Source organism: Clavelina lepadiformis, chromosome 8 (genome assembly GCF_947623445.1).
Source record: "Clavelina lepadiformis chromosome 8, kaClaLepa1.1, whole genome shotgun sequence".
Taxonomy (NCBI): Eukaryota; Metazoa; Chordata; class Ascidiacea; order Aplousobranchia; family Clavelinidae; genus Clavelina; species Clavelina lepadiformis.
The window spans coordinates 5,280,812-5,307,695 of NC_135247.1; the positions used below are offsets into that span (position 1 = coordinate 5,280,812).

The 26,884-nt window shown below is 37.1% G+C and overlaps 3 protein-coding genes across 7 annotated transcripts; 1 reads left to right on the forward strand and 2 right to left on the reverse strand.

The window, feature by feature from the left end:
* The first annotated feature begins 999 nt into the window (after positions 1-999).
* On the forward strand, positions 1,000-5,866 carry LOC143469864 (uncharacterized). 5 transcript variants are annotated; one of them, XM_076967727.1, is made up of 10 exons: positions 1,000-1,358; positions 1,737-1,819; positions 3,152-3,301; positions 3,416-3,637; positions 3,721-3,862; positions 4,002-4,197; positions 4,475-4,593; positions 4,666-4,778; positions 4,988-5,109; positions 5,198-5,454. In XM_076967727.1, the coding sequence occupies exons 1-10, from the start codon at positions 1,257-1,259 to the stop codon at positions 5,290-5,292; spliced, it is 1,344 nt and encodes a 447-aa protein (XP_076823842.1). In that variant the 5' UTR covers positions 1,000-1,256; the 3' UTR covers positions 5,293-5,454. The 5 variants fall into 5 exon arrangements, with proteins under 5 accessions (XP_076823842.1, XP_076823840.1, XP_076823843.1 ...); XM_076967725.1 differs by having other exon boundaries at positions 3,419-3,637; positions 3,709-3,862; XM_076967728.1 differs by lacking the exon at positions 5,198-5,454 and adding an exon at positions 5,670-5,866 and having other exon boundaries at positions 1,001-1,358; positions 3,709-3,862; positions 4,988-5,155.
* LOC143469862 (villin-1-like) lies at positions 5,370-11,541 on the reverse strand. The gene is made up of 20 exons (XM_076967722.1): positions 11,268-11,541; positions 10,756-10,830; positions 10,586-10,664; positions 10,323-10,443; positions 9,947-10,157; positions 9,696-9,800; positions 9,413-9,507; positions 9,186-9,267; positions 8,989-9,090; positions 8,729-8,852; positions 8,433-8,518; positions 8,080-8,220; positions 7,726-7,905; positions 7,485-7,615; positions 7,230-7,406; positions 7,029-7,122; positions 6,635-6,775; positions 6,273-6,458; positions 5,860-5,994; positions 5,370-5,756 (listed from the first exon to the last, which is right to left on the reverse strand). The coding sequence occupies exons 1-20, from the start codon at positions 11,343-11,345 to the stop codon at positions 5,643-5,645; spliced, it is 2,457 nt and encodes an 818-aa protein (XP_076823837.1). The 5' UTR covers positions 11,346-11,541; the 3' UTR covers positions 5,370-5,642.
* Positions 11,542-12,077: 536 nt separating this feature from the next.
* LOC143469861 (villin-1-like) lies at positions 12,078-24,953 on the reverse strand. Its single transcript, XM_076967721.1, has 20 exons — positions 24,751-24,953; positions 23,973-24,047; positions 23,671-23,746; positions 23,392-23,512; positions 22,868-23,087; positions 22,634-22,738; positions 22,449-22,549; positions 18,351-18,429; positions 17,721-17,819; positions 17,299-17,452; positions 16,335-16,435; positions 15,948-16,085; positions 14,782-14,940; positions 14,573-14,682; positions 14,324-14,455; positions 14,153-14,246; positions 13,897-14,034; positions 13,600-13,791; positions 13,301-13,519; positions 12,078-13,126 (listed from the first exon to the last, which is right to left on the reverse strand). The coding sequence occupies exons 1-20, from the start codon at positions 24,823-24,825 to the stop codon at positions 13,013-13,015; spliced, it is 2,502 nt and encodes an 833-aa protein (XP_076823836.1). The 5' UTR covers positions 24,826-24,953; the 3' UTR covers positions 12,078-13,012.
* Between the last annotated feature and the right edge of the window lie 1,931 nt (positions 24,954-26,884).

Genomic DNA, 26,884 nt, shown 5'->3' on the forward strand with positions numbered 1-26,884 from the left:
TTGGTATTAATGTTTCGTTTCAACAATTGGCAATAGTGAAAAAGTATTTTATCAATATTAAATGTTTAGTCTGCTTATCAATCTTAATCAAACGAACCAGCTGTCCTGGGCAACGAAGTACTATTCCAACAAACCACTATTATTGTGTATCACGTTTGTGGCAAACTATTCTTGTTTTGAATACCTTCTAACAATTGATAAACAGAAATCCCCGATTGAGTGCGCTTAAAACGTGATTTGCGAAGCACGCCAATCACGTTGGGCAAACGTTTTTATCAGTCAGTAGAACGTACCAAATCGCACTTTAAAATTGTTCAAACACTTAAAATATTGAGCAACTATTTTTTAAATGTAAATCAGTATAAACCATCGCAATGAAAAAGCTGCAGGCGTCGTCGAAAACGTGATTTGGTGTAGTGTGAGTTAGTTAAAAATGCGATTTGCGAGCAATAACTACAAGTAAGAAAATACCAACACTGCTTCATGAGGTAGAATCCGGGGAAAATTTCAATATCAAACCAAGACAAAACGGCAAAAACTTCATTTTTGCTGTGTATATTCGGTCACTTCACGCATACCAGGCAACAAACCGGTTTAACCATGATTATTGCAAGCCTACAACAAACTAAAGCAAACACTTCGATAATTACGCAATGTTTCAAATCTATGAAATTAATTTATGCGCAACGTGCTAAAAATGCAAAAGTGTCAAAGTAAGTAAGTAAGCTATGTTACTCTGAAATGGTTCAATAACGACAAGGTTAAATTATATCGTGCTCAATTTGGGCTGGTTGCCGATGTCGCTCACAAAACAAATGGCAAAGTTGTATGAAAAAGAAAACCGGGCTAATAATGACTCTGACTTCACAATTGTTCAATTCTGCTGGTGTTTGATTGTCATCAATTGCCCATAGTTTAGCAACAAATCAAACAAAAAATTTAGAATCTATAAAAAACATTACGTGCTAATAAGCTTAACAGCAAACGTTTGTGGGTTTCTTGCAACTTCTAGTTTGTTTACTGACTTGACTGGTTATTACCTACAAGCGCCATTAGTACTTTTGCAGAATATCTTTTGTATGAAAGAGAGAATAAAAGCAATAAAGTGTTAATCTGTAGTGTAAGATTGTAACTTTGAATACAGGTCAGACAGGTAGCCTAACTTTTACTATTCTGGTAGAGGTGTTGCTGCAGACCGACTGGTAAGCAAATAGACTCGAAATTTCGAACAACACCGGCAGCGGACCAGCATATCGATGGATAACGAAGTGTCAACAAGTGATGAAGATTATGCTACTGTCTTATCAAAGGATTTATTTAATGCATTTTCATCTCATGGCAAAATCGGAGAGTTACCAGTAAGTGTTAAATGTCACGTTCGTAGTCGTATCCTCAATTTAGTTTAATTTAAGCTCTCAAAACCGATGTCGTAAGCACCTCGGATAGCTGCCTAACGTATACTACATAGTAATAAAAATAAACCTCCTGAGCTCAAGCTCAACTGAAAAAAACGCAGAGCAAACTTCACCATTACCGCACCTTACTGGCTCTGTGCTTCTTTCGTTTGTATCACCCGCCCCCCGAGCGAGATGCGTGATCAGTAAAGCGTATCAAAGGGTAAAGGTCATTGGTTCATTTCGAGCGCAAAAAATCGCATAATAATCATCAATATAACAAAAATGCTAAAAATACCCTTACTAACTTAGACCAAAAGTTATAATTGACTACTTTTTCAGGAGGATCTAAGAGGTTGGGATGTATGCAATAATCTTCACGATAATGAATTGGAGCTCATATGCGCTGCGAACAAGCCATACAGGTAAGGGTAACTTTGGTACACAATATACAAGGTACACAATACAGCAGCATGATTAGACTGCACAAGTACTGTATATACAGTAGGTAAGGTGATGCCAATCTTTATTTTCGTATAATCTTTTGTAAGAATATGCCCTCTTTGTTTTAATTTGTGTTGATAACCTTTGATAAAAATTTGTATGTCCATCATTTTGCGTTTTTACCTGCGAGCACTTAACTGATTAATGAATTTGCCTCGCTTTTGTCCACCTTTTGAAAAACACCCTACTAATCACGTAATTTCTGACTTACACCTTCAGCATTTCCACGAGCCGTTTGTTTTTCCTACAATAATGTGGTTAAACTTGACATATGTGGTAGCTGACCAAATCTTGCGATGATCGTTTTGTTGATAAACAACGCCGAGGTATGAAAAGTTAATATAATGAAACTCACTGTATTGGCTTTGTTTTCTCAAATTAAGTAAGCGTTTTCTTTATTTTTGTCAATAAATTTGGAAATTAAAGAAATCAGCACAGATATAGGACAAAGTTGAGAAGCAAAACATACGCAAACTGCCTTCGGCTAAAATTGCCCAGCATCATCCTTACCCCCTACAATATGCTGAAGGCTTTATTATTTTACATTGCCTAAAACGATGGCACTTGAATTAGTTGCAGTGCTTCGCAGAATCGCAGCACCCAACTAATCAACGTTAGAGTTTCATGGAGAAATCCAAACGGCGAAGCTTTCACTTTATGGCTATACAGATGACTTTGCAAACCTACTACGTAATTTATTACATTCTTAACAGTATTTATTGTCGTCAGCAATTTTAAAATGAAAAAATGCGACCGGTCGGCCGCATCATTAGCAAGTAAATCAATGGCTAGCCATTCAGAAATTGTTTCGATGATAAACAGTTGTGATTTATGTTTATGTATTTCAATTTTATAGGCGTAATCATAAGCAGATTTTTCTGCTGTTTCGTACGTCGGTACGACTATTAGGCTATATTAATTCAAAATCGACAAATAGTTTAAAGGCCGACGTAAAACAAACCTAGCTTATACGTTATTAAATAGCCTATTTTAAGCATTTTGCATTATAAGAATCTTTCATTACTAGTCTATTTTTATGTGGCTTATTAAAAGTAGCTCTCATTTCAAGCTAAAAAGTTAGGTTACCCCTATAGTCTTAGATATGCATGTGTTTAGATTTCCACGTAACGACTCACCATACAAAGTTTAAGTTTATTGTTGCTTGATGCATTGCGAGCAGCTTAAACAGCTGGACACTTTCATGCTTGTTTATTATCCCAGTATTAAGACATTGCTGTTTCAATGAATTTCAGCACACTACGACTGATCAACGCTTCGCTTTCGAAAGACAAATGCACTGCAGCAGATATTTCTGAACGGCCGAATTCGGCTAATGCAGGGACTAAACCTCGAAAAAAGTTTTCTAGCGCAAGTGCAAGCAATTTGTCAATTCGTAAAAGCAAGTTAGTATCCAGATAGCATTCTTCTTTTTGGTAAAATGTTAACGTTCTACCAAATTTTTACAGATTTCTTGTCCTGTAAGGTTTTGAATTTGATTTCGCATACTCACATTGCAGAAGTTCTAGATGTATTGCAACCACTACCGCGTCGGCATTACTTTCTCCACACCGTATTGGAGCTGAAGCTGGGTTGAGAATGTCACCTCGATCTCGACGGCCTGCATCCGATCCACCAATTCGATATTTTTCGAAGTTCCCCATGCTCTTTCACGGGATAAAGGACATAGAGTATCAGTTCAAGCCGCACCTTAATCACAAGCAACATATGGAGTTATATAGGTAGTCTTAATGTCTGAATCGTGGTTAAAAAGTCCTACTATCAGCGTGATAATCAATTTTCGTTGACGTAGAAATTCCTATAGTTACATACTCATTCGCAAGTTCCGAGAGTTGCGTGCAAGTGGTCTTACAGGCACCAAGCTTCAGACAGCGCTGCGGTTAAATATGTGTTCTTCAGCATCAAACAACAACAAACAACATACTGAAGGGAAGTGCCGGGTAAATGTATGCAATTTCTATTTTGCATTAGCATAGGTATGAAACCTGAGGCATATTTACGCTAAATAAACTGCAGTACTTGCATTTTGTTTGAAGATCAAATTATACAATAACTTTATGCCTTGCCTTGCCTTTACCCTGTCAGAGCGTATCACAAACGCCAAGAGAATGCGCTTGCCAACAGCCAAAGTTATGCCCTCCTTCAACTGGAAAACCAGCTGTAGCGTCTCCGCCTGTGGTTTATTACAGCGAAAACTGTCCATCCGGTCCCGTGTTGTACAGTCGCACCCCACGTGGCCAAGGTGCGCCAAGTAAAGGGAGCGATGCTGTTTCATCTACAGGTATTGGCTACGTACTTTATTTCATAGACGTGAAGCCTACCGTTCACCGAAAACAAATACTGGGTTTGGTGGCCGTACTAACCTTCCATCGTTGTAGCACCACTGTAATTTACATATTGCACGTTTGAAGCACTCAGGGCTTTGCCGCTTTTTCCTGTTGGTTGATTGTTTGTGAGTGAACTTCTTTTTTGACCAGCACCATACTTTTCTCTCCCCACTGTCAATGGCAAAAACTAAACAATACCATACAATTACCTCTGGTTCTTGTGATCAACAGTGAACACTGCACCGATGTGTGGTTGCACCAGTCTGCCTAAATCTACGATGGAAGTCAATTCGGTCATAATTAAATCTTCAAAGCAGCGACCATTTGACGAAAACGAAAAAGCATATAAAGTAATTCAAATCTCTCTTTCTTCTAACTTATTTTTTAGCATATACAGTAAGTTAACTGCACAACTGTTTTAGAACAAGAAACTTGTTGGCAGAAGCCCGAGGCCTCGCAAAGCTCAGAGTGCTGATGTTAATGAAAAGCGAAAGAGCAAAGTATGTACTCCTGTGTCATCTGTAGTAGGATTTCGGTAAGTGCAAACGCAAATTGAAAGACGAACTGAGAATTAAGGCTGCGGGTTTTTCTAACAATGCTAACATTTTAACGATAAAAATTATACTTTCAATTGGGTTGTCGAATTTTTGTTTGATTTGTTTGACGAAAACGAGGCACGGTTATAATTGTGGTACCACTTTCTTCTTATCTTTTTAAAAATCTCCTTTAATTATAATCTTTCAGTAAAGTGAAATCAAACATCATTCGTAAAATGTCACCCCCGGGGAGGGTACCAGTCGTCGTTCGTCGATCATCGCCGTCGATACGCAGTAAAAGAGACCCTGGTTCGCCAATAGCAGCTGGAGGTAAAACGAAAATTGTTTTCATGCCCTAGCCAAGACCACGTGGCAGGTAAAACTCAATCTTGCTCTTGTTTGCATTCTTAACTTTCAGCAAATTACCTCTCCATTGCTATGGCAACTCATACCGTGACGTCACCATATTACCGCAGTAACAAAGAAACAGACAGCAGCGTTTCCATGATCTAGTCTACACTAAGCTCAGTCGTGGGTGCACACAGGTCCTATGAGCACTGCATCTGTTCAAGACAAAAGCCATTATCATAGCTCGTTTTTTGGTTATTTTCAAAGTTTATACAACGTTGCAGTGACGCCATATTCTATCTAAATAACAATAAAAGTACACAAAATGAGCAAGCGGAAAGCTTTTGCCCAACCCTTATATAACTAGGAGCGTATAACGGAATAGGCTATTAAAAGCACTTAAGAGTCGTTTACCCGAAGCACCTATACAAGCAAAAAGCGTAAAGGAAAGGTAAAACGCGATGTCGGTTGAATTTTCCGCATCGTGTTTAGATAAAGTTATTGCAAGCTTCGATTTAAAACAGTTTGTATTTCTTTTTCAGCTCGTTTCGTGACCACTCAGACTTTTTCGAGAAATCTTCTCTGGTCAGTTTGAAGACTAAGAGAAAATCTTGTTCCGACAGATATTTCTATGAATTAGAAAAAAGCGCTATAAAAATCACCTAGAAAGTTTGGATGTCCTGGTTTGTCAAAATGCATAACCAGTGGAGATATAAATGCGGGAATATTTACCTCTTTCTTACGCGGATTGACGCCTTCGGGGCAACTGCTAACCAGCTCTTCCAGCGAGTAGGTTGGAAGGCCATACCTGTTCGTGACAAGACGTTTCAGGTCACCCGAGTGCAAACGTTCATCTGGTTCGTCAAGCTGAAAGAACAGTAAAGACATTTTAACCAATATTAGAGAAGTTATTTGCTGCACTGTTATATTTTGTTGCTTGCATCACCGGAAATAATAGGCCTTACAAGCATTGTCGTGTTAGGCTTATAGTAGAGCAACAACTACATACAGTAATTGCAGTTGAAATATTCTACAAATATCCGATTTTAAACAACAACAAAAATCAAAGATGCATTATATACTTCTTAAAAGGGGCTCCAAAAATTGTCATATTGAGCATATATAATACCACTTCGCATTTTAACCTCAAAATCACTATCCCAGGAAGGAAGTAGGCGGGTAAAGATAGATGGTTCGTATCCCTGCTTCACAACTAAAACAGGTGTTTTCATGTCGCTTCGTTTCGGAGTCCGTCTGAGATAAGTGAAGGCAACTTGAAAGCATTCCGTCGCAAATTCGGAATCTACATTCTTTCCCAACCATATGTAGACCTATAAGATCAATACACAACCACATGTACGACCACCCCTTAAACGTCCTAATTGGAATGTAAGATCAATTTTGTATCAGTCACTACCAATACATCAACGTTTTTCTAATTTTATTACAATTTTTATTGTTACATGACAAACAGATCTGACTTATTTCACTAATTCATAGGCTTTACTTCATCGTAGATATCAAACAGCAAAAGATCTTCATGACGGATATCTTTTTGAGTCATTCCAAGTATCTCGTGGAAGCGATATTTTCCATCTTTGTCCTTGTCACACTCAAAAGTTCGAACTCGATGTTTGACATCGGGTTTCTAAAAAATATGTTCTGCTCACTATATACTGAATAATACAACTATTCCGAGTTTCTTTATTATACCAGTCTCCGAAACTGTTTACAGCTTTCGAAAAAAAATGTATGGTTTGAAACACTATTTGTTGTCATACAAAAATATGTAAGTTGTATCAATGCCGAGCTTTCCGGTTTAACGTTGGAGAAAAGCTTTTTGTACAATTAATTGCAACGATGCGATTGGTTGCATTTCGGTCATCATTTTATTAACTAACCACAGGTATAACGGCGTTCATGTATTTGTTCCTTCCTTGCAAAACTGTAAAGAACGATGGAGTTTCGTGTCCCTCTTCAAGGACAAGCAGGACACTGCAAGTAAATTTCAATTTCATAAAAACGCTGCAAAATTATTAACAAAATAAAAAAGCCCGGACAAGTAAGGTCATGTATAAAAGAGCACACATATGAAAACCAACTTTTCATCTCCAACATTTCCAGCCAGCAGCTGTGACCTTTTTTCCTCATCAACCATGTTTTCAGCCATGAGATGGGCCATGTTTCTCTGGTCTCCGATGCAGCCTTTTCCAAACCAGAGAAAGGCCCGGGTGGGCGTAATGCAAAGGAAAGGATAGTTACTGTTGAGGGAGGATGAACTACAAACAAGTATGTATGTTAGTTTCACCCTTATCAGCAGATATGGACCAATATTAGTCATTCACTTCTTCATTTACTTGCATGGCACTTGCACCGCTTTTGTATTGTATTCGTTGGTTCCTCTTATTATGTAAAGGAACACGCCCTGTACTTTGTTCGGATTAGGGAGTTGAACGTTGCTTCTGTCTGTAGATTTAGCATCATTCCCCTTATGTACAATAAAACAGATCGCAGAGAATATCAACACAGACATAAACAACCAGAAAAAATGTCTTGCGCGTTATGGTAGTTTTTAGTTTACAAGCATAATCTTAATACCTTTAGAATTCGAAATTTTCCTTTGAAAAATGCGACAAAATGCGCTGGCTCTCTTCCAATTTCAACTCTACATTCGGTAATTCCCCCAATACGAGAAATAATCTTGACACCTTTCTTTTGTGCAAGCTCAGCATCTTTATTTTCTTCACTTTCTTGGGTCTCTTCACCAGAGCGACGACCCTATGTTTGCATAAATCAATAAATTATACGTTTACTAATTTGCTAAATTTGCAACTTTATGCTTTGAATTTTTCAAAGACAAATGAACTGATAATTTGAAGAAAAAGTAAACGACCTAATATTACTTTTGTTGTAAAAGCAAGTGAAATATGTGCCAAAATTTTCCTGATTTACCTCCCAGTAGTAAATGATCTTCATCTCTCTTTCGTTATCATCTTGGTAAGTAAATCTGACCACGTAGCACTCGCGGCTATAAAATTTACCATAATCTTGCTCGTCTACTGCTACAAGACTTCCTTTATCCCACAGGAAAACCTGCAAGATGTTGTCATAGCTTATTTGTGATTCAACGTTACTTTATGACACCTTCAAAACAAAACTATAATAATTCTGATAATAAATTTTGATGTTGACATTGAAAGGTTCGTTAAGGCGTTTTGTAAAGTCGAGTTTTAATATAAACAGATTCAGAGTTAAAGTTGCAGAGTATAGTAATATAGTTCATGCAAAGGAAAACCAGTAAACACCTCCAGTGTTCCTTCTCCATTTCCCGGCATTGAAGGTTGGTCAAAACGGGGTTCGCTTGGTGTAAACCGCTTGATTTTTGAAATACCTGCAAGTTATAGAACAAATGAGAATTTTTTGAAACATTTTTTATAGTTATGATTAATTAATTATGGTAAACAATACTTTTCAATTATTTTAAATTTTAATCTATTTTTATTATATTAACAATCAACATTATTCTAGCTTGTCATCGAATTTATAAAAAATGTAAACTGTGCTTAATACTCTGCATGGTTTTTCAAAGTACAATACCCACTGGTGACTTCTTCTTCGTCCACTTCCCAATCACAGAAGAGCTGTGTAAACTCTTCTGTCTCTCCTCCGTCTTCCAGCATTTGCACTTGGACATTGAAAGAGTGTTCCGCTTCATTGATGTAGTTCTTTAAGTGTTATATTAGCATAATACTTCACAAAATTTTACTTTTAAAAGTGATATTTTAAACCTGAAATGTGATGTGAGAAATTACAGTTTATACTCCTGAGTTTGATCATTCATACATCAAACTTTAAACTTACTAATATGACGTCCCATAGCAACTCCTTGATGAGGTCATCACAAGCATGCCCTTTCCAAACAAAGATCTTGTTCTGGTGCGTAACGTCAAATAGGTAGCACTCCTGCAACGTAAATGGTAAACAGTTTGACATGGCCTACTCAATGCATTGTTTATTTCATACAAAATAAGGGTAAAAAAGAACTTCCAAGATCTTACATCCTTCATGAGACTTCTTTTATTCATTGATGGCAACTCTTCTTCATTTAACTCAACCACATTATCCACTCCCTTTTTTAATCTGCATTTGTTTCAGCAAAAATTAGAACTAAATTTACTTCAACTGCAAATTTATAAACAGCGTATTTACCAGAGCTCACAAATTGTACACTTAAACGTGTTATCGATTTTTATAGAACTTTAAAAAAATGTGTGGCATTACTCACGCAAATATGGTGACAACCTTATCTTCTTCAGTTTCAGAAGATTTTTGTACAACTTCACTGGTTTTTACTTCTTCCGGCTTTGGCCCGAGAAAGTGCTGCAACAATTTTAAAACTGCCAGTTGTGGCGTGATGCAAAATATGATGATCGAATTTGTTTTGACTACCGAGGTTATCGACATAAAGTGGCTATTTAAAAATTATTTTCTAAACGCTGGTTAACGCTAACGATCTCCCTCGGTCCGTGTAATAAAGCGCAGAAGTACTGTAAAAATGATAAATTTACCTCTAAAATTGAGACATCGTGAACGCTACCAAAACCTTCAATGGTGTGAAGATAAGCCAAACCCTCTCTCTCAGAACGTCTGATATTGTTTGCGATTAATCTGGCCTAAATCAAAATGGAGAAAACAGAAAATTTGGAAGTACAATTAGAATCACTTATAATATAGGTCTGTATTTACTCTACAGTAGGGTACCTGAACACACGTAAAGCGTTTGATGTAAGGCGCATAAGTTTCAATTTAATTTACTGACCTTTGATCCTTGACGCCGCGTGATCTGGTCACCTTTCCACACAATGATTATGTGACCTGTATCGACGATAAAAACGTCATCCATCAAAAAGTTTTCCCAATCATATCCTATTTGGGTCGCTCGAGCAGGGATAGTTCCCTCCACATGGAACAACCGCTTCACGTCATAGTTGGCAATATTCTCGTTTGCTGGAATTTTTCCGTTCAGATACCTATCAGATTATGGATTATATCTAATAAGTTGTCGTAAGTTTTCTGTAACTGAGCGTTCAAGCTGTATTATCCCAGATTCACTCAGGTTCATCTTGAGTATTTAAGTGTATGACGCTTTTAGTTGCAAAGAACTGAGCATGAGCTAAGTCTTTTACTGCACTTACACGATCCCATTTTTAAAGTATTTCTCAAACTGGTCGCTCTCGCAATTTTGGGTCTCCCTGTATGTTGCAGAAACACAGCGCAGACTGGTGGACATTTCCCCGCAAAAGTTCGCCACGACCCCTGAGTAATGTACAGTGGATACAAAATATTGTAATTATGAATAAATTAATCTATATTTGGAAAACAGCAAGTGTTTTCAACAATGAAACAACAGCAAAATGACTGCAAAAAATAACAGATCTGCGATGAAAATAAAACTGACTTTCGGCTTCTTTGTCGCATTTACTTCCAAGCCAGTAGTGAAGGTACATTTTTGTAAAGCCTAAAGATGTGGTGGTCGTCTAAAAATAGTTGTACAATGCAGTTTATGTTTACGGCCGGCCTTTAGTTTTAAGCCAACAAAATATATATAGTCTGGATATCTCCGCTTACATGTAACAATATGTAGGTCTCTTCATCGTAAAATTCTCCATATTGTTCTTTTTCAATCTCAACAATATCGTCCTCCTGCAAATAAGTGTTGCGTAAATGGTTTAATGTTTGTTATAAAAGATGTTCTATATCCTATTTGTTTACCTATTAAGTTTCAGTGAAAATTGAGTTGAAGCATGCCTAGATTTAAAAAAACTTAAGTAATCTGTAAGTATTTCTGCAAAACCTTTGAAGAAACACAAAGTAGTTTGAGCGAAACTACAAAAACTTTATAGCAACTAACTTAAGTGTACAATGAAAAAAGCCTTCTTGGAAAAAGTTTTCAACAAATGTAAGCTTTATAGGCTATAACGACACCTTATAGCAAGCGTTTCGATTTCTAGGCTACATTTTCTTGAAGTTTTTTAAGTTAGTCGACGGTTTATGGTTAATAAGACTACAATAACGAAGCTATTGATACCAAAAAGGTAGAGCATAAAGCAAGCAAGATGTCAATAATGGAAAAAGGTTACTTCTAGCTTCCAAATTTCCAATCCATTACAGAGTCCAATTCCTTCAAACAATTCTTCCTTATCAGGTGCTGTAGTCATTATTGTGCGCAAAAAATCAATTGAAGACTTTTTTTTATCCTGGATAAGGCAAAAATCTGGACAAGTTTTAGTTACAATCTGAACAAGTCAGGCCTACAAAGATAAACGCTTCAAAAACTTTACCACCCACTGAATACATAATTACATGTTAACTACTGTATAAAGCTGGAAACTTTCATGTATCCTAAGGTGCAGCTAATACCCAAAGAAAGAACCCATTCAGTAAACAAACCTGCGTTCAATTTAGGAAATGAATTTTAAGGCGAAACACAACGAAATACGATCTTTCTTATCCGGTTGTGGGTTATTAGCATCGATGATGTTTCCATTTCTCTTTCAATTCTATAACGGCAGTACGTTTTAAACGAACTCTGACCTGTAGTACCAAAAAGCGAATAGGCCCAAACGAAAATGTACACTACGAGCACATCAAGGTGTATTTAATCGTCCCTTAAAAACCAAAGACGTTTCTTATACCTTATATATAAGATAAGTACTTCTTCCAACAACTACCCTTTTATTTGAACTAAAAGCCAAACGCAAAGAATTGTAATCGTACCGAATCCTTCACAAAAATTTAAATGTGGGTCCAGATATCAGACTGGTTACAAGATTGCTGGCTTAGTATTGTAGTATTTCAAGAACAAAATTTTTAATCAAGTTATGTCAATAATTCCCTCAGACAAATACATTAACTGTCAATAAACTGCAAGAAACTGTGAAAAAATGTAGTCGTCTAAATATTGATGTTTATTGATGTCATTGATACGCGTCGTCCAATCGTATTATAGGTTTGAGCCACGTGACATGATAAAATTTCAGATTAATGAAATTAAACAATTGATGAATAGCTGTGAGTGATCAACAACGATCAACCCACACTTGAAAGCATTGGGGGAGTCATGACGTATAAACAATTTCACAATAAGCAATTGATGACGTCATAATAAAAATCTTAAAATCTTTTTTTAAGGGAAGATTCAAAAGCAAAAATTACTAGTGCGCTAAAGATTGGAATGCAAGTGCGGTTATAATACACAGATTACAGGAGTGGAAATTATAGGAACATTTAAACAAGTACGTATATTAATTGACGGAACATAAGTACACAACGCAAACATGTACAGTACATTGTACAGATTAGCAGGGAATAATACGTCGGCACGATATATACTAAATTACAGGTTGTACTACGCTTCACACCGCGATACTGCAACTTGACTGCTAAAGAATGCACTTAGATGTGTGAGAATGCACAAGGTGTCTAACAAAACTTGGTCGCCATTCCAGAAATGAAAAGGTTATCAAGACTGGAATTACAATCACAGTTGCCGCCTTATCACAGGAAGGGGAATTATTTCACAGTCGAAACAGTAGTTTCATAATAAGAATAATTAAAATTGCTAAAAATATCTGATAAAACTGAGAGCGAAACAAACCAAATATCGTTATTGATAACACGAACAAATCAACAGGTTCCTACTTGGAATCAGGAATAATTCTACACCAATTTACACCATTTTTTGCTTGGAAGTTTGTACCGAAGAACCCAAAGGTGTGCATCGTATAATCGACATCAAGTAATATTTACAACGCAACTACCGAAGATACTGCAACTGTTTCGAGTCCATACAATCTTATTTAAATATCAGACAGATTAGGACAGCCTAGAAAAGGCCAACTTGCTTCTTAAGAGAAGATTGCTTCCAAGCCGGCTTGCTTGCAAAGTCGAGTTTGCTCATTTTAAACACGACTTCGAATTCTTGATCAGAGAGATGATACTGTGTAAGCAAATGCAAGGAATTTTTAAAAAAGTTGATTGACATTTCATATTAAGCACACAAAAGCAATCAGAACAAAAAAAGATTTGAATGGGCCCGAAAAAGGGTATAGGAAAATTTGATGGAGTAGAAAAAGTTAAAATAAAATATCATGGTTGTATTAATTTGACTAACCTCCTTTCTGGTTGGTTCCACATCTGCTGGTAACTCATCAATAGGTGTGGTCTTCAGTTGTTCATATGAGTAAGTGGCGACTGGGCCTGCTGGAGCGGCAACGTTGTTAACGGTGTTCGTAGTTGGCGAGACAGCGGAAACAGCAGAAGCGAGAACAGAGTCAAAAAGATCCTCCTGACCGCCAAGCTCTCTCTTTAAATCCTCATAAGATTTATTTCCCTGAAAAAGAAAAAAATGATGGTTTCTGTTGGTGAATCCTAAAAAATATTGCTGTTTTGGGATCAGATATGGATCCATACACTCCATTTTGATGGGTCCCACACTCCAAACCATCCTGTAAAGGTAGGAGGTTCGAAACCCTGCTTCACTGTGATGATAGGTGTGTGCGGATCGCGAGCACCGGTTGGATCCGTTTTGAGATAATTGATGGCAGCAGCCACCGATTCCTTTTTCTCAATTGCATTGGCACCTTGGCCCACCCAAAGATAAACCTAAAAAATGAATAAGATTTCAAGACTATCATCCATCTCTTAAAACGAGTGGATTATTACGTAATGATATTAAACTGATGCAAGTAACGTAGGCTCGCCACCGACCTCCGAGTATGTGTCCAGGAGCATCACATCATCCTCATCTAAATCTTCCTGGACGAAGTTGACGATCTCTTCACATTTGAAGTTGCCGCTGGCGTTGGAGCATTCAAACAGGCGAGCGTTATGTTCGTGTTCACTTTCCTATAGACATAAAGTTACATTAGCACGAAGTAATTTACCTCCGTATCATAATATCTTCACTCAAGTCATTCAAGAAAATATAACGAGAAGACAAGATAGCCAAGAACTTTAATTTTACCTGTAGTTTAGATGAATCAGCGTATGGTACCCTACCACCGAGCGCCGCCCAGAACAACGCCGGTTCGTTCCCTTCCGATAAGGTTTCCAAATCCCTGCAAAAAATATTCATCCAGCGATGAGAAAATTGCTTAATTCTACAGCAACGATTATTCGAGGCAGTTGTAAATACTTCTTTGAGATGACATCGGCGACGTTCTTGGCCATTTCTCTCTCGTCTCCGCTGCTTCCCTTGCCGCACCACATGTATGTTTCTCGCGGCGCTTTGAAGAGGAAGACATCGTTGGAATTAAGCGACGAAGCCCTGCAAAGTAAAAGATTTATTTTTCTTGTTCTTATTAAGTTACGAGATTACTAGTTATTAAAGACGAAGGGTTTATTACCATGGCTACTGAGATATAGAGATTAAGACTTCACTTACACAGGTTTAACTTCAATGGCCTTGGTGTTGAACTCATTGGTTCCTCTTACTTGGAAGAGTCTGGTTGGTGGCTCTTCCGGAGGATTTGGCTGTTCCCTGGAGGTTCCTCCCTAAAACCAAAGGTAAAAGCTTTAAGTTTTGAGGATTTTTTCTTCAACTTTTTCCGCAAAAAAACACTACAAATTATATAAATCTCCTGAAAAAATTACCTCGAATATTATGAGTTTGCCTTTGAAAAGTGCCATAAAGTGCTTCGGTTCCTTGCCCATCACGACGCGAACCTGCACAGGTGCGCCACCGTATTTGTCGTCGAGGGCTACGGCGTGGAAAGCAGAGGCCGCAATTTCGTCTTGAGTGGCGCTGCTACCCTAGATATGGCAGAAAAATTTTTTTTTCTTGAAATCGCTGTAAGTTTAAACAAAGTCGAAAGACTGTGAATTCGTCGGTTGATAGTAATGAAACTTTTTTTCGCGACGCTTTAACATACATATGCGTTTGGAGTTGGACGACATAGGGGATTTCTTAACTTAAGGTTGTAACATAACCATTGTGACGTATTCTTAGCAGAAAAACGCATGCAGTGACTTATACAGTAACTAAAATAGCAAAAAACGTTCAGAATTGTGAGCTTTTGTGCAGAGAAAGGTTATATTTACCTGAAGAAAATTAGGTTACCTGAAGAAAATCAGGGTTTCCACTTTTCAGTCATATTGGCTACTTACTTCCAAGACGTCGCTAAATCATCAGCAAAGTTGGGATTTTATTTCACTTTCCAGCAACGCAACGAAGGCAATTTAATTTTTAATCGGTCGCACGGCAATTAAGCCCGAAACTGACGCGATAATAACGACACGCCCAAACGACGCATAATTAATCGTAACGTAAGACCGAAGCCCGGATGCAAAATAATAATTAAATGCACGTCACACGCCGCAGTAGCAATGTTTACATTTTCGGCAATATCTAACATGCAACCAATTATTGAGTAATGTAATTAATTGGCTTGACGAGGGGTTCATATGCGAATAGTTTTTATACCATTAATTAACGACATAATTTTGCTCAACGCAAGCTAATAAATTACATTACAGAGCTTTCGGTTTAACCACTGGGCAAACATTCAGCAATTACGGAATCTAAGAGTCTATTTGGCTTACAAGCTTGGGCAAATGTACATTTCCACGTTAACATTAGCGCAAAAACACCGGTTACTTTGCCATTAATTTATCAAAGTAAATCCGACACCCATTAAACATTATGTCGTACGTTTACAACGCTTGCATTTCCTAAGTTTTATCCTTATATATATTTCTTAACAAACGAAAATTGGGTTTTCTCTAAACCGTAGGTTTAATATTAACAAGTGTATATATACCTGCCAGTAGTAGATGATGTAGGCCTTCTTGTTATTGAACAAGTACGTGTACAGGACAAGGTAACAGTCACCGCCGTAGAATTGGCCGTAGGTGTCTTTGTCCACTGGCGCAATCTCGTTGTTTTCAATGCGCCAGATCTAAGAAGTAATAAATTTTACAAAAAATACCTGGACTTTAACAAATTACATCTCAATGTTTTAATGTCTCAAAAATTCGTAAAGCCCAGACTGATTGACGTTTCCAGTAATAATATGACATCAATGCATGATAGTGCACAAACCAAATCCGTATTTCGAATGCTAGGGCTATACATTTTGGTCCAATAACATCGAAAAGGTCGCTATTCGACGACGAATTTATCCTTGTCAGTTTAGAAGTCGACTTACTTCAACTTCACCGGTGCCATCGTCGACCATCCTTTGTTCAGCAGCAAGTTCGGGTTGTGCGTGCATTGTAGTGGCATCAAATTTGACATGAGCAACGCTGGCTGCAAATGCGTTAACACAAGGATGTTAGTGACTGCTTTAGTAAACTTCAAATTATAGATGTGTAAACTGTATTTGAAAACAATCTCAGTCAGATAAAACATTTAAAAACATGTAAAAGATTTACGTTAATTATATCTCTGTGACGTTTGCATAAAGTTTTTAAGTATAAACCTGACTAAAAAACCTGAAATTGCATGCTTTTAAATGGCGGGTAATAATAATGACGATCATGCCCTAATATGGTCACATAACGCGCTACCACGCCCCGGGTTTACTTTGTGACATCACAATTATTCACGCAAGACGGCAGGAACAGTGACTAAACAATTTGATCAAATATTGGTTATTAGCGCGATTAGATGAACGTCCACTCAGAGGTGCACAAATAACCATTTTTCTAGTTTAGTGTTAAATCGTCACTCTTTTGTCATCAAATTTGTCAATGGCTGTTTCTGTGGGGTGAATTTTAACCTTGGATGTAACTTCATTGAAACCAACCACGGTTGAAAAAGCTCGGCTACCCGCTAATGAACCAACGCTAAAGGGCTTCAGGGTTGAAATGAGTGCTTTGACAGGTGGCGAAAGGCTTAACCGATATACGGAAGGTATGAAATATTCATAACCGCCAGGCAACCGCACAACAAGGATACGACCGAAAATGAGCCTGAAAACGCAAAAGCAGCAGCGACGAACTGGTTTCTGATATTGCTTGTGGTCACAAAAATCGCCCATTAATAATCACAACAAAACCTCGCACAAGTAGACTCCAACATGCATTTTGAAAGCGCAATTGTCGTACGCACAAAGTATAAAGAAAAACGATTGTGTGGTGTACTGGTTTTGGGGAATAGAATTTACAAACCTATGCGTCCCCGCGTGTAGGTTTTTCCCTTTCCAACAACCTCTCCCTTGGACCTCCAGTCTTTGAAGAGTTGCTTGAACATCGCCGATTCCCCACCATCCGGAATGGTCTCCACTTGAGTGTGGTGAGGGTAGCCCTTGGCTTGAATGTAGCCCTGCAAATGGAAGAATACCTTTACGTTTTACACATGTAAGTTAAGTTAGCAATACGGCGAATGACAGTTACGCTAGTGATTTGTATACAAAACTGAAGCGTGTGAGTTATGTCTAAAAGTGCATGTGTCATATATCAGCGTATTACGTTGTGGTCCACTTTTATACGGGCTAAGAACTTAAAAACCGCAAACATTCGAGGAATCCTTGTTCAAACGTTTTTGTCATGACTCGAGCTCATTCACAGTTTTACAGCAAAAAACAACCCACCAGTGCTCTGTTCATTGCTCCCGATCTTTCTTCTTTGGAGGCTCCCTTGCCTTTCCAGACGTACACCTTGCTTCCTCCTTGATCCAGGATGTAGCAATCCTACATGGAAGTCAATAATTAAGGATCAATGGGAATGTAATTATTAATATGAATATCATTAACATTAACTAACTGTTAAGTTAATTTGTGCTTAAATTGTTGTTAAATAAGCGTTTATGGGAAATAAATTAAAGCTGAGTTGGATTTTTGAGCATTGGGAATCACAACGCGTATTAGCTCGTAACTCGTAAGATAATACGGCGTAATTTACACGAACTGGGGTTGTAAAATGTACATGGATAGGCCGAAAAACACGCTATAATCTTAGTTAATGGGTAACTGAATTAACCGCCTAAGCATACATTTTAATGAGAGCCTTTTTATAGGCAAACACTTATGGCAAAACGCATAGCGCCATGACTAAGATAAAGAGGCGGCGAAGACAGCCCAAAGCTTCTCCACAATCTTTTTTTAAATGTAAAACACTAGCTGGGCTGGTTATAGCTGTTGGATAGTGTTTGGCTACGACTATAAAAAATTCACCATCATCAGGTCATTGCCATTAGGATCAAACCAGAAATAAAAGCTTACGTCATGGTTGAGCAGGTCTTGCGTCAGGGGTTTCGTAGCAACTTCTTGGACTGTCAGTTGGCCGCTTTGGTCGGATACGCTGCGAAATAAATTAATTATATTATGATCACCAGTTGACTTGTGTGTGTATAATATGACATAAGAGACATGAAATGTACTCATTTTATCTTGCTGTACGCGCGTGACACTGAATTCTAAACCTATTGTTAGAAAGAAGGCAGAGCAAACAAATACAATTACGCAACTCACAATAAGACACCAACGGCACATGTACAGGCTTAATAGCAAGGGGTTCACGCACAAACACATATCGAGCCAAACCCGAGAATAAAACTAAATAGCAAACCAACGTAAATTTATTTCTTTAACTGCGGATGTTTGGCAATGAATAGGTAGATAAGATGTGGATGACCCAGCCTTACTAAGCAAGCAATGCGCTCTATGGGTCATAAGTCAAGCCGTTCAATTCTCATTTCTGACATTTATCAACTGTGAGATTTCTGTTTGACCTTCCGTAAAGCATCATGACACTTGTCGCCTACAATTATTCTCAGTTTATTGAAGTAAACTATTATTGTGAAAGCAAATAGGTTGTGTAATGTCCTAAAATATGGTTATCTTTACTTGGCTGTCTATAGCAGAGGCTGGTATTGTTTACTATTTCGTGAAAAATGTCATGCTTTCGAATAATAAGTTAATCTTGTTTAACTGCATCTATCATCGCTAATTTATTGCTACAAAAAGTACCATATTCGGGGAATCACCTAAACAAGGACGACAAGTCCAACTCTAGTTAGAGATCCACCATTATCGATGACGTCATGCTGAAGTTTAAAATGAAATAAGATTAAAGTTGGTATGAGATAATCATGCTATTACAAAGACTTCACAGTTTTCGATGTCAACAAAAATCAGCCACAGGCATGCTCAAAACGAAGAAAACAGCATACAAAGATTAAACGTTTTCATCAACAACGAGTGGTCGACTTTCGTGCCACATACAAACCTCTCTCCTTCAACCCTTTTATGCAGGCGATGGTGAATTTTAAAGAAATGTAATTAAGTGAAGAAAAAGAAGACACGCAAAAGCTAGAACAGGAAATTCTTGGTGTGGATATGTTACTTCGACAAACGCAAAGCCGTGCATTTGCTTTCCTGTAGTAAAACCGTTTGTTTTCTCTACCGCTTCGGGCATTTAAGATTACTAGTTGGTCCCTAAATCTGCGTTACGATAAACGCTAAACTACGATTTTATGGAAACATAAAAACATTAGCTAGAAGATGCCAAAAGAATGTGTATGTAGTACTTACTCACCGCGTACAATGGAAATTAACAATAGGACTAGCACAATTTTTCTTCCTTTACTGAAGGGACTGCCTAGTGCTTGAATAACCGCAGAGTTAATAAATATTTAACATAATGAAGAATATTTCGCATCAAAAGGTTCTTTGGGCACCTGTAAGCGTCGCTTTATTCTCTACTATATAAGACCTTTTCAACTGCCTCTGGATAATGTCAATGGTGTGGATTGGAACAAAGCTTATGGAACGACCCCTTTATCAAGAAATAATAGATGAAGTATTTCTTTTAAGAATGTAGCAAAACAAAGTGGCAGTCTGTAGATATTCTTTTGAACACAACTAGCAGATGACATGAAACCAGTCGCATGAAGACGGAACGATTACGAAATTAAAATGTGGCAAAATGCCAACGCGGTAAATGTTAAGAAGCTTGGCGCATGTCTTGGCACCACAACAAGCCTGTTACAAATGAAGACACGTCTCGCCGGTTTCCAACGAAATTTATAACTAAAATAGCATTCTATTTGTCGCACTACGCCGGTTAGGCGTGATATGCAAAAGTACAAAACTTTAGGAAATCGACTAAATCGAAGTAAAGGCGGGTATCCCAGACTTGCTGGTTCCCACTCAAACCACTTGACGATATTTTTACGGTAATGATGTCTTTTTAAGAAATATATGTTTTATAAAAGATTATTTGAAGGGTTTAAAGTTTAGAGTTTAGACGCTCAATTTTCTTAATTATTGTGCACTTTGAAGATCACAATTTTCTTAAGTGAGTATACTTCAAAAGAATATGAAATTTTCTTAAACTTTGTCGTCGTAAACACTCCCGCGTCGTTCAAGTTAAGTCTCAATTTATCTGAAGTAGAGTAGGCTATAAGCCTTGAGGGTACGAACAGTCAGAGGAAAATTTATGCCAGTTATCTCTCAATACTTAACTTGAATTTAAAACATGGTAATGCAGTTGGCGGAAAATGCTGATATCGTTTTGTACTTTATGATCATCCAGTCCATTAGTATTTCCAAGGCAATTAGTTAAATTTTCAAGTAAATCGTCTTGATTTTCGAAATCGGTTGAAATACGATCGCTACAACCTATATGCCGCTATGTAAATCCGATGAAAAAAGCATTAAACCAATCCATTGTAACTGTAGTCAACAGTAACCAAATACAAACACAATCTTTTAACACATGAATAATACATGGGAAGTAACCTCGAGAATTTGTTATAGAAACGGTAGCCTACGATTTAAGCAGTACAGTTTGCAACTTTCCGGACAAAAAGGTCGTAATTGAGATCAATTACAGCCGCAATTGGAGTGCGAACGACTAGTTACCTTTATTTTGCAAAATCATGCATTAATGCCACGAACCTAAACATGAGCACTGAGCGTTCATCCAGTGCATTTATTTGTCGTGTAAAAACACTCACGCTCAAGTTCTCTCCGTTTGAGGTTTAGCATTTGCAAGAAAATACAAGTGCTGTTTTCGTAAAGAAGACTGCAAAACTCAATAATTAATTGCATGTTAAAAGTGTGTAGAAGCAAATTATCCGGCTTTAAACATTTTAAACGTAATGAGCAGATAGAAAAATGGAATCGGTGTTTTTCAGAGACCCGGTGCAGAAAGTATTCTGACAAGAGGAAACAATGGTAATTCGCTATCATAAAATCATAAGCAAACCAACCTTTGTAACTATAAGCATTAAATCGGCGAGGTAAATTCCGCAGTCCTATCACACATGTGCAGAGCGGGTTTATCAATGCCTATCCTACCTACGACACGTAGTGTAAACACGAGGTGCAAACACGGCGCACACCAAGACCGGCAAATACCGGTGTAGGCAGTAAATATTTTAGGCTATAATCTTTCAGACAACGGGGTGCTGACTGAATTTTTAAGCAAACAAAAGCATGATTTAACGACACTTCTACCAGGCCCGCGTCATTGTGCACAGTTTAGAACGCAACAATCGGGTGAATTAAACGCAAATTTTAATCATAAAGTAAATTAATTAATTATAAACGTTTATATATATAAAGCGATGAACTGTTATTAGTACGTACAACCTAAAGAGCGGAGGTAGCCCTATATCAGGCCCACTTATAGGCTCATTAGCGGCACTTAAACAGAAGAAGAACCCTTGGCGGTTAACGATTAACCTGGCAGTGGGAGAGCTAAGCAGAGTCGGGTAGTGATGCTGCCTACTTCTACCATTACCCGAAAACTGGGAATCTAAGAGAGCAACCACGCTGTCGAGTGTTTTGGTCAACGGTTGAACACTGGAGTGGAAATTGAGTGTAATCTTCGACGCGTTTGAAACCGTGAAAAATTGTTGTGTGAACAATGAACATAGGCGCCGATTTCTCAAAAAAAACTTTGTAGGAAACAGGTTTTGTGACCTAAAATATTGACTGCGCCAAAGTTTTGGTAACGATGGGAAGTCACAAAATCAGCGTCAGTCATGGGTGGCCTGTGATTTCACTACTACAAAAAGTAATTTTAATAAGCATGTTAAATACTTTTTATCTCAACCTGCTTCACAAATTTCTTGTCGTCGCGTTCTCTTTCACACAATGAAAATAGAAACGTATTTCATACCAGTTTTGCTATGGAATTTCACTTTCTGAGAAGGGAGGTAAGTACATTATGCATATTAAGTAGTACAGTAATCCAGGACTTTCAATGTTTCAAATCGATCGTTGTTGTTACAGGTCAAACCAGATTATTAATGTAACAAATAATAACAATCGAAGGTTGTAAACCATAAAGATAGCGCATTTCTAACTCACTGGAAGAGTTTGAGTTGACTGCGGGCAGCTCTGGTTGCACCAACATCAGGAGTGGCTGCTTTTATTTGCTTCGGTTTTTCTCCCAGGATTTTTAAGATCATCTAAACAATGACGTACAATGCTTTATCAGAACTGAAAACATTCTGCAATGGCATAAAAAGCGCTAAACGTTGTGGAAAACTTACTGCAAACGCTTTTGCACTTTGGTTTTCCCTTTCTCCATCGATGACCTGTACTTGAGCACGTCCACCTCTTTCTCGGTCTCGGATGTCTTTTGCAAGCATGGTGCCCTGTGACAAGTTGTATTATTTTTACAACAGCAGAGAACACCAGTAAAAAATGAACAAAAATAAACACCACATAATGAATCGATCAACTGCATTTCTAAACTTTTGTTTGTGCTTAAAAAACTATGGTACCTTGAGTCTTTCAAGCCTGTTGCTTTCTGGTCCATTCCACTGGAGAATTACTTTTCCCAAGTCAATAAGGAAAACATCCCCCAGATTAAAAGATGACCAGGAAAGCTCAACCTCTGTAGCATTGACAGTTTTCTTGCCTTTAACATGCAGCAGACGACGAACGTCATACTGGTTTGTTTCAGCATGCTTAAAGCCAGATGCCACACCACCTTTTTGGTACCTGTATAATTTTGATGTATGTGGTAAACAATTAAGCAAAACTCACGATATTCTTGGTATTGTTTTTGCTCTAAACTTCAAATCATGGGTTAATGTTTGCGTGAAACTAATTTTTAGATCTTTTCAAATAAATGTGCTTGTGTATACTCAGCATTCACAAACGCAAACGGTGGCCATTGTAAATCATGAATACATTTGACTTGAATGAAACTTTGTACAGTAGTTGCCCTCCATTCATATCCTGTCACTAAAAGGTTTCTTGTGTAAAATAAAAGATTAAAAATATATTAGTTTAACAAACGTACACTATCCCAGATTTAAAATATCCTTTAAACATCTCTGATTCATGACCCTGTGTTTCACGATACTGGACTGGATCACCACCAAGAAAATCATCCAACTGTGTTGTAAGCATTGCGGCAGCACCTTGTTAATAAAAAACTGTCTCAAGCAATATCATAGTCACTGCCAATTGATGAATCCAAGTGATTAAGTATGTATCAATTGTTTAAACATAACTTTAATATGGATATTTAGATAATTTTCAAATCTATTTTGACAATCTCATACTTAAAGCATCTTACCCTGCTCATCCTGGCTGGATTCATTTCCAAGCCAAAAATGGACATTCCATGAAAATCCACTACCCACTTTGCTTGTCTACAATGTAAGTATGTTAGAAATTATTTTGAAAATATAGGGTTTTAAAACTACTGAAATCATAGCAAATATTGTGCAACATCCAATCTGTCTTAAAGAAGACAGCATTCAAGTTGCTACAAACTAACTAAAACATTATGCATGCACTTTCAAGGTTCAATACTGAAAATTGTGAGCGTTATTGAAACAGAATACATGATTGGTACGTCAGATTTAGTTTGTTTACCTTCAATAAAATGTAGGCATCTCCAGTAAAAAAGCTTCCATAACCTTTTAATGGAATAGGTTTGACTTCCATATTCTACATGTAAATTATTCATTATCACAATGCTATTATAAATATATAATTACATATATATATAGGTTTTTGGCAGATGTCTGAGATATGTTTTTTAGAAATATCATTATTCCAGATTTGCTGTCAAGTTTCGGTTCACAGCTTAACAAAAATAAAATGGATAACTATACTAATTAAATGTTGAAAATATTATTTAAATGTTTAAACTATTTAAACATTTAGGTTTAAGCCACCATATGCCAGTTAAGTGTCATTTTATAAGTATTTCATATTTCATAACATTTAATGCGTCAATAAATACATCAGATCATAATCTGAGGGCCAATGAACATAAATCCAGCTACAGGTCTCAACTTAGCTACAAAGTCTTATATAGCTCAGTGAAAATCTCTTTTTTCCTCTTGTTTACTGACTGAGAATGTTTGCACAAAAATCACCCCGTAATTACATAATTGTTTGTCGAGACCATATAAGTATGCATTTTTTAATTTTGACAAATAACAAACTGTTACCAACGAGGAATTATGAAACACACCCTAAAGGTGATATCATATGTTTGACAAATGCCTTTAGTTAGTGTAAACACAAAACTTCAAAGCAATTCCTATTTTACAATGAAAACAAACTAGGTAAACTTCCGTTAATTATTTGGACTTTTTAATTTAATCATTAACAATTGTTTTATAACAAGGTGATAACAAGGTACCTCAATTCTCCATATTTGCAGACCTTCTCTCTTGCCAGCTTTGTCAAATTCTGGATGATAAATTTCTGGGGCCATTGTTTGAGATGTGATATAGCTTTTAAACTATACAGTATTGTATGTGAATGATCTTAAACCAAAAAGCAACTTCTCTATACTGCTATTTATCCTTTAACAGTCCAAGATTATGCTGTACAGAAATAAAATATCTTGTCTACCAGAGAAGTGGGCAACAATATCAAAGTCCTCTATAAATTTATTATGAATTAAATTTTATTACCACAAGCAATGAATATGCATACACTCCTGAAAAAGATTTAAATAGTCTTCTAGCAGAGAGAACAATAATACAGCTTGCAAGATTTAGATATGCAGACGTGGAATCGTGAGCGAAAAAAATCTTAGAAATGAACTAAAAATTTACAACAAAAATCTCAAAATGTTTAATATTTTGTCCTTTTGAAATTGGGCAAAAATGGAAAAAACCAGTTTCAACCATTACCCACAATGATCTCACAATATGGCACCAATACTCTGTGCTAACTATACACTCTCTTTATTCTCCAAAATAACCGTAGATACGCTACTTTACTTATCTTAGAATTTATGTATGAACAGTTGTACACAGTACAATAACAACAAGTCTGTGCATACCACGACATGCAAAACATCTTATAATCATAGGCTCTCTGACTAGCCTATTAATAAACGGAAAGTAATTATTGGCAAATCGTAATGAAATTCCTGATAACCTATCCTACTTTCTTTTCTTCTGTTGCCTGCGGAATGAACGAATGCTAGTTGCAATGAACCGTAGCTTACCGACGCATGTGTGCTGTAAAAGAAAAAAGCAAATGTAAACAAATGCTGTACATACTGCCATCTCGCGAATAGAATAATTTAAATGTGACATTTGGAGCCTTCAATTTTTTAGCAAAGTTTCAAGTAGCAGTAGTTACATTACCAACGTGTAACTTGTAAGTAGAATTCAAATTTAACCATGGGTAAAGGCGCTATCATTGGACAAACCAGGCAGCTGGCGCAGCGAAGGTAAAACGCGCAAAACTGATGATATGTTTTGTTGGAAAATAATTTTACTTTTTGTGATACTTAGGGCCTCAATTGGTTTGAGCGTAATAAAAAACAAGTGCTGTCAGTTTTTGTAGCAACATTCTACATGCGTTTCAAATTCATTTATAAAAACAAAGGTGTTTTTAATAATTCTTGCATCATTGTCTAGTGTACAACTTTCCGAAGAAAAGATTTACTAATACATTTTTAACATTTAAACTTTTGAAGGTTTTACGGTTTCTAACGTTCTATTATTTTATCATTGGTGCTATATGTACCTGATCTGGTTATAAGCTTAGTTAATATTTCACCTTGCTACCTCTCATTGTACTGTAGCAGAATAACTGAATACAAAAATACTGCAGTCACGTTTGTACTGATAACTGTTATGTAGCCTACTTTGCCTACAAGTTCGTTTGTGTTTTTATAAAAACTGAAAAGGCTACCTGGCGCTATATACCTTTCTAGGTGTAGTTTACACAGAGAGCAAGTGAAGAAATTTTGACTTCTTTACCATCGATTTTATTGTTAACGAGGAAATTAAATGCAAAGGACCCAATCCATATAGTTTATCCCAGAATGTTGTCTAAATGCATGATTCCATTGCAGACAATGACGAGGCAGATATGTGGCGACTGCTCCACTCGTGCTCAGCCCGAGTTAAGGTTGTAAGTTGAACAACTAGTATATGTGTTACGTGTGTTTTTAAGAAACTGTTCCTTAGTTCTCTTGCCACCGATTACGCCTTTTTGTATATCTGGTTGTAGGCTACCTGCGCACTTGTTTGTATTTTGAAACGCTGTATATGTTAGAGTGTTAGACTCAAAGTAATTGTACATTTGAGGTTGTTTCAGTATGAGGCTATGAGCTCTTGGTGCAAGACTGCTTTTTAGCAAAAGGTTACTGATTTTTTATACAGGATTATAAGCCTATATCTAAGATTGTTGACAAATAGAAAACGTAACACATGTTTTCTTTTGTATGTTTCCGCCAAAACTAACTTCCAGTAATTGAGTAATTCCAGCCACTAACTCCGATTCTTTACGTTGAGACCGGTTGCGGCCTG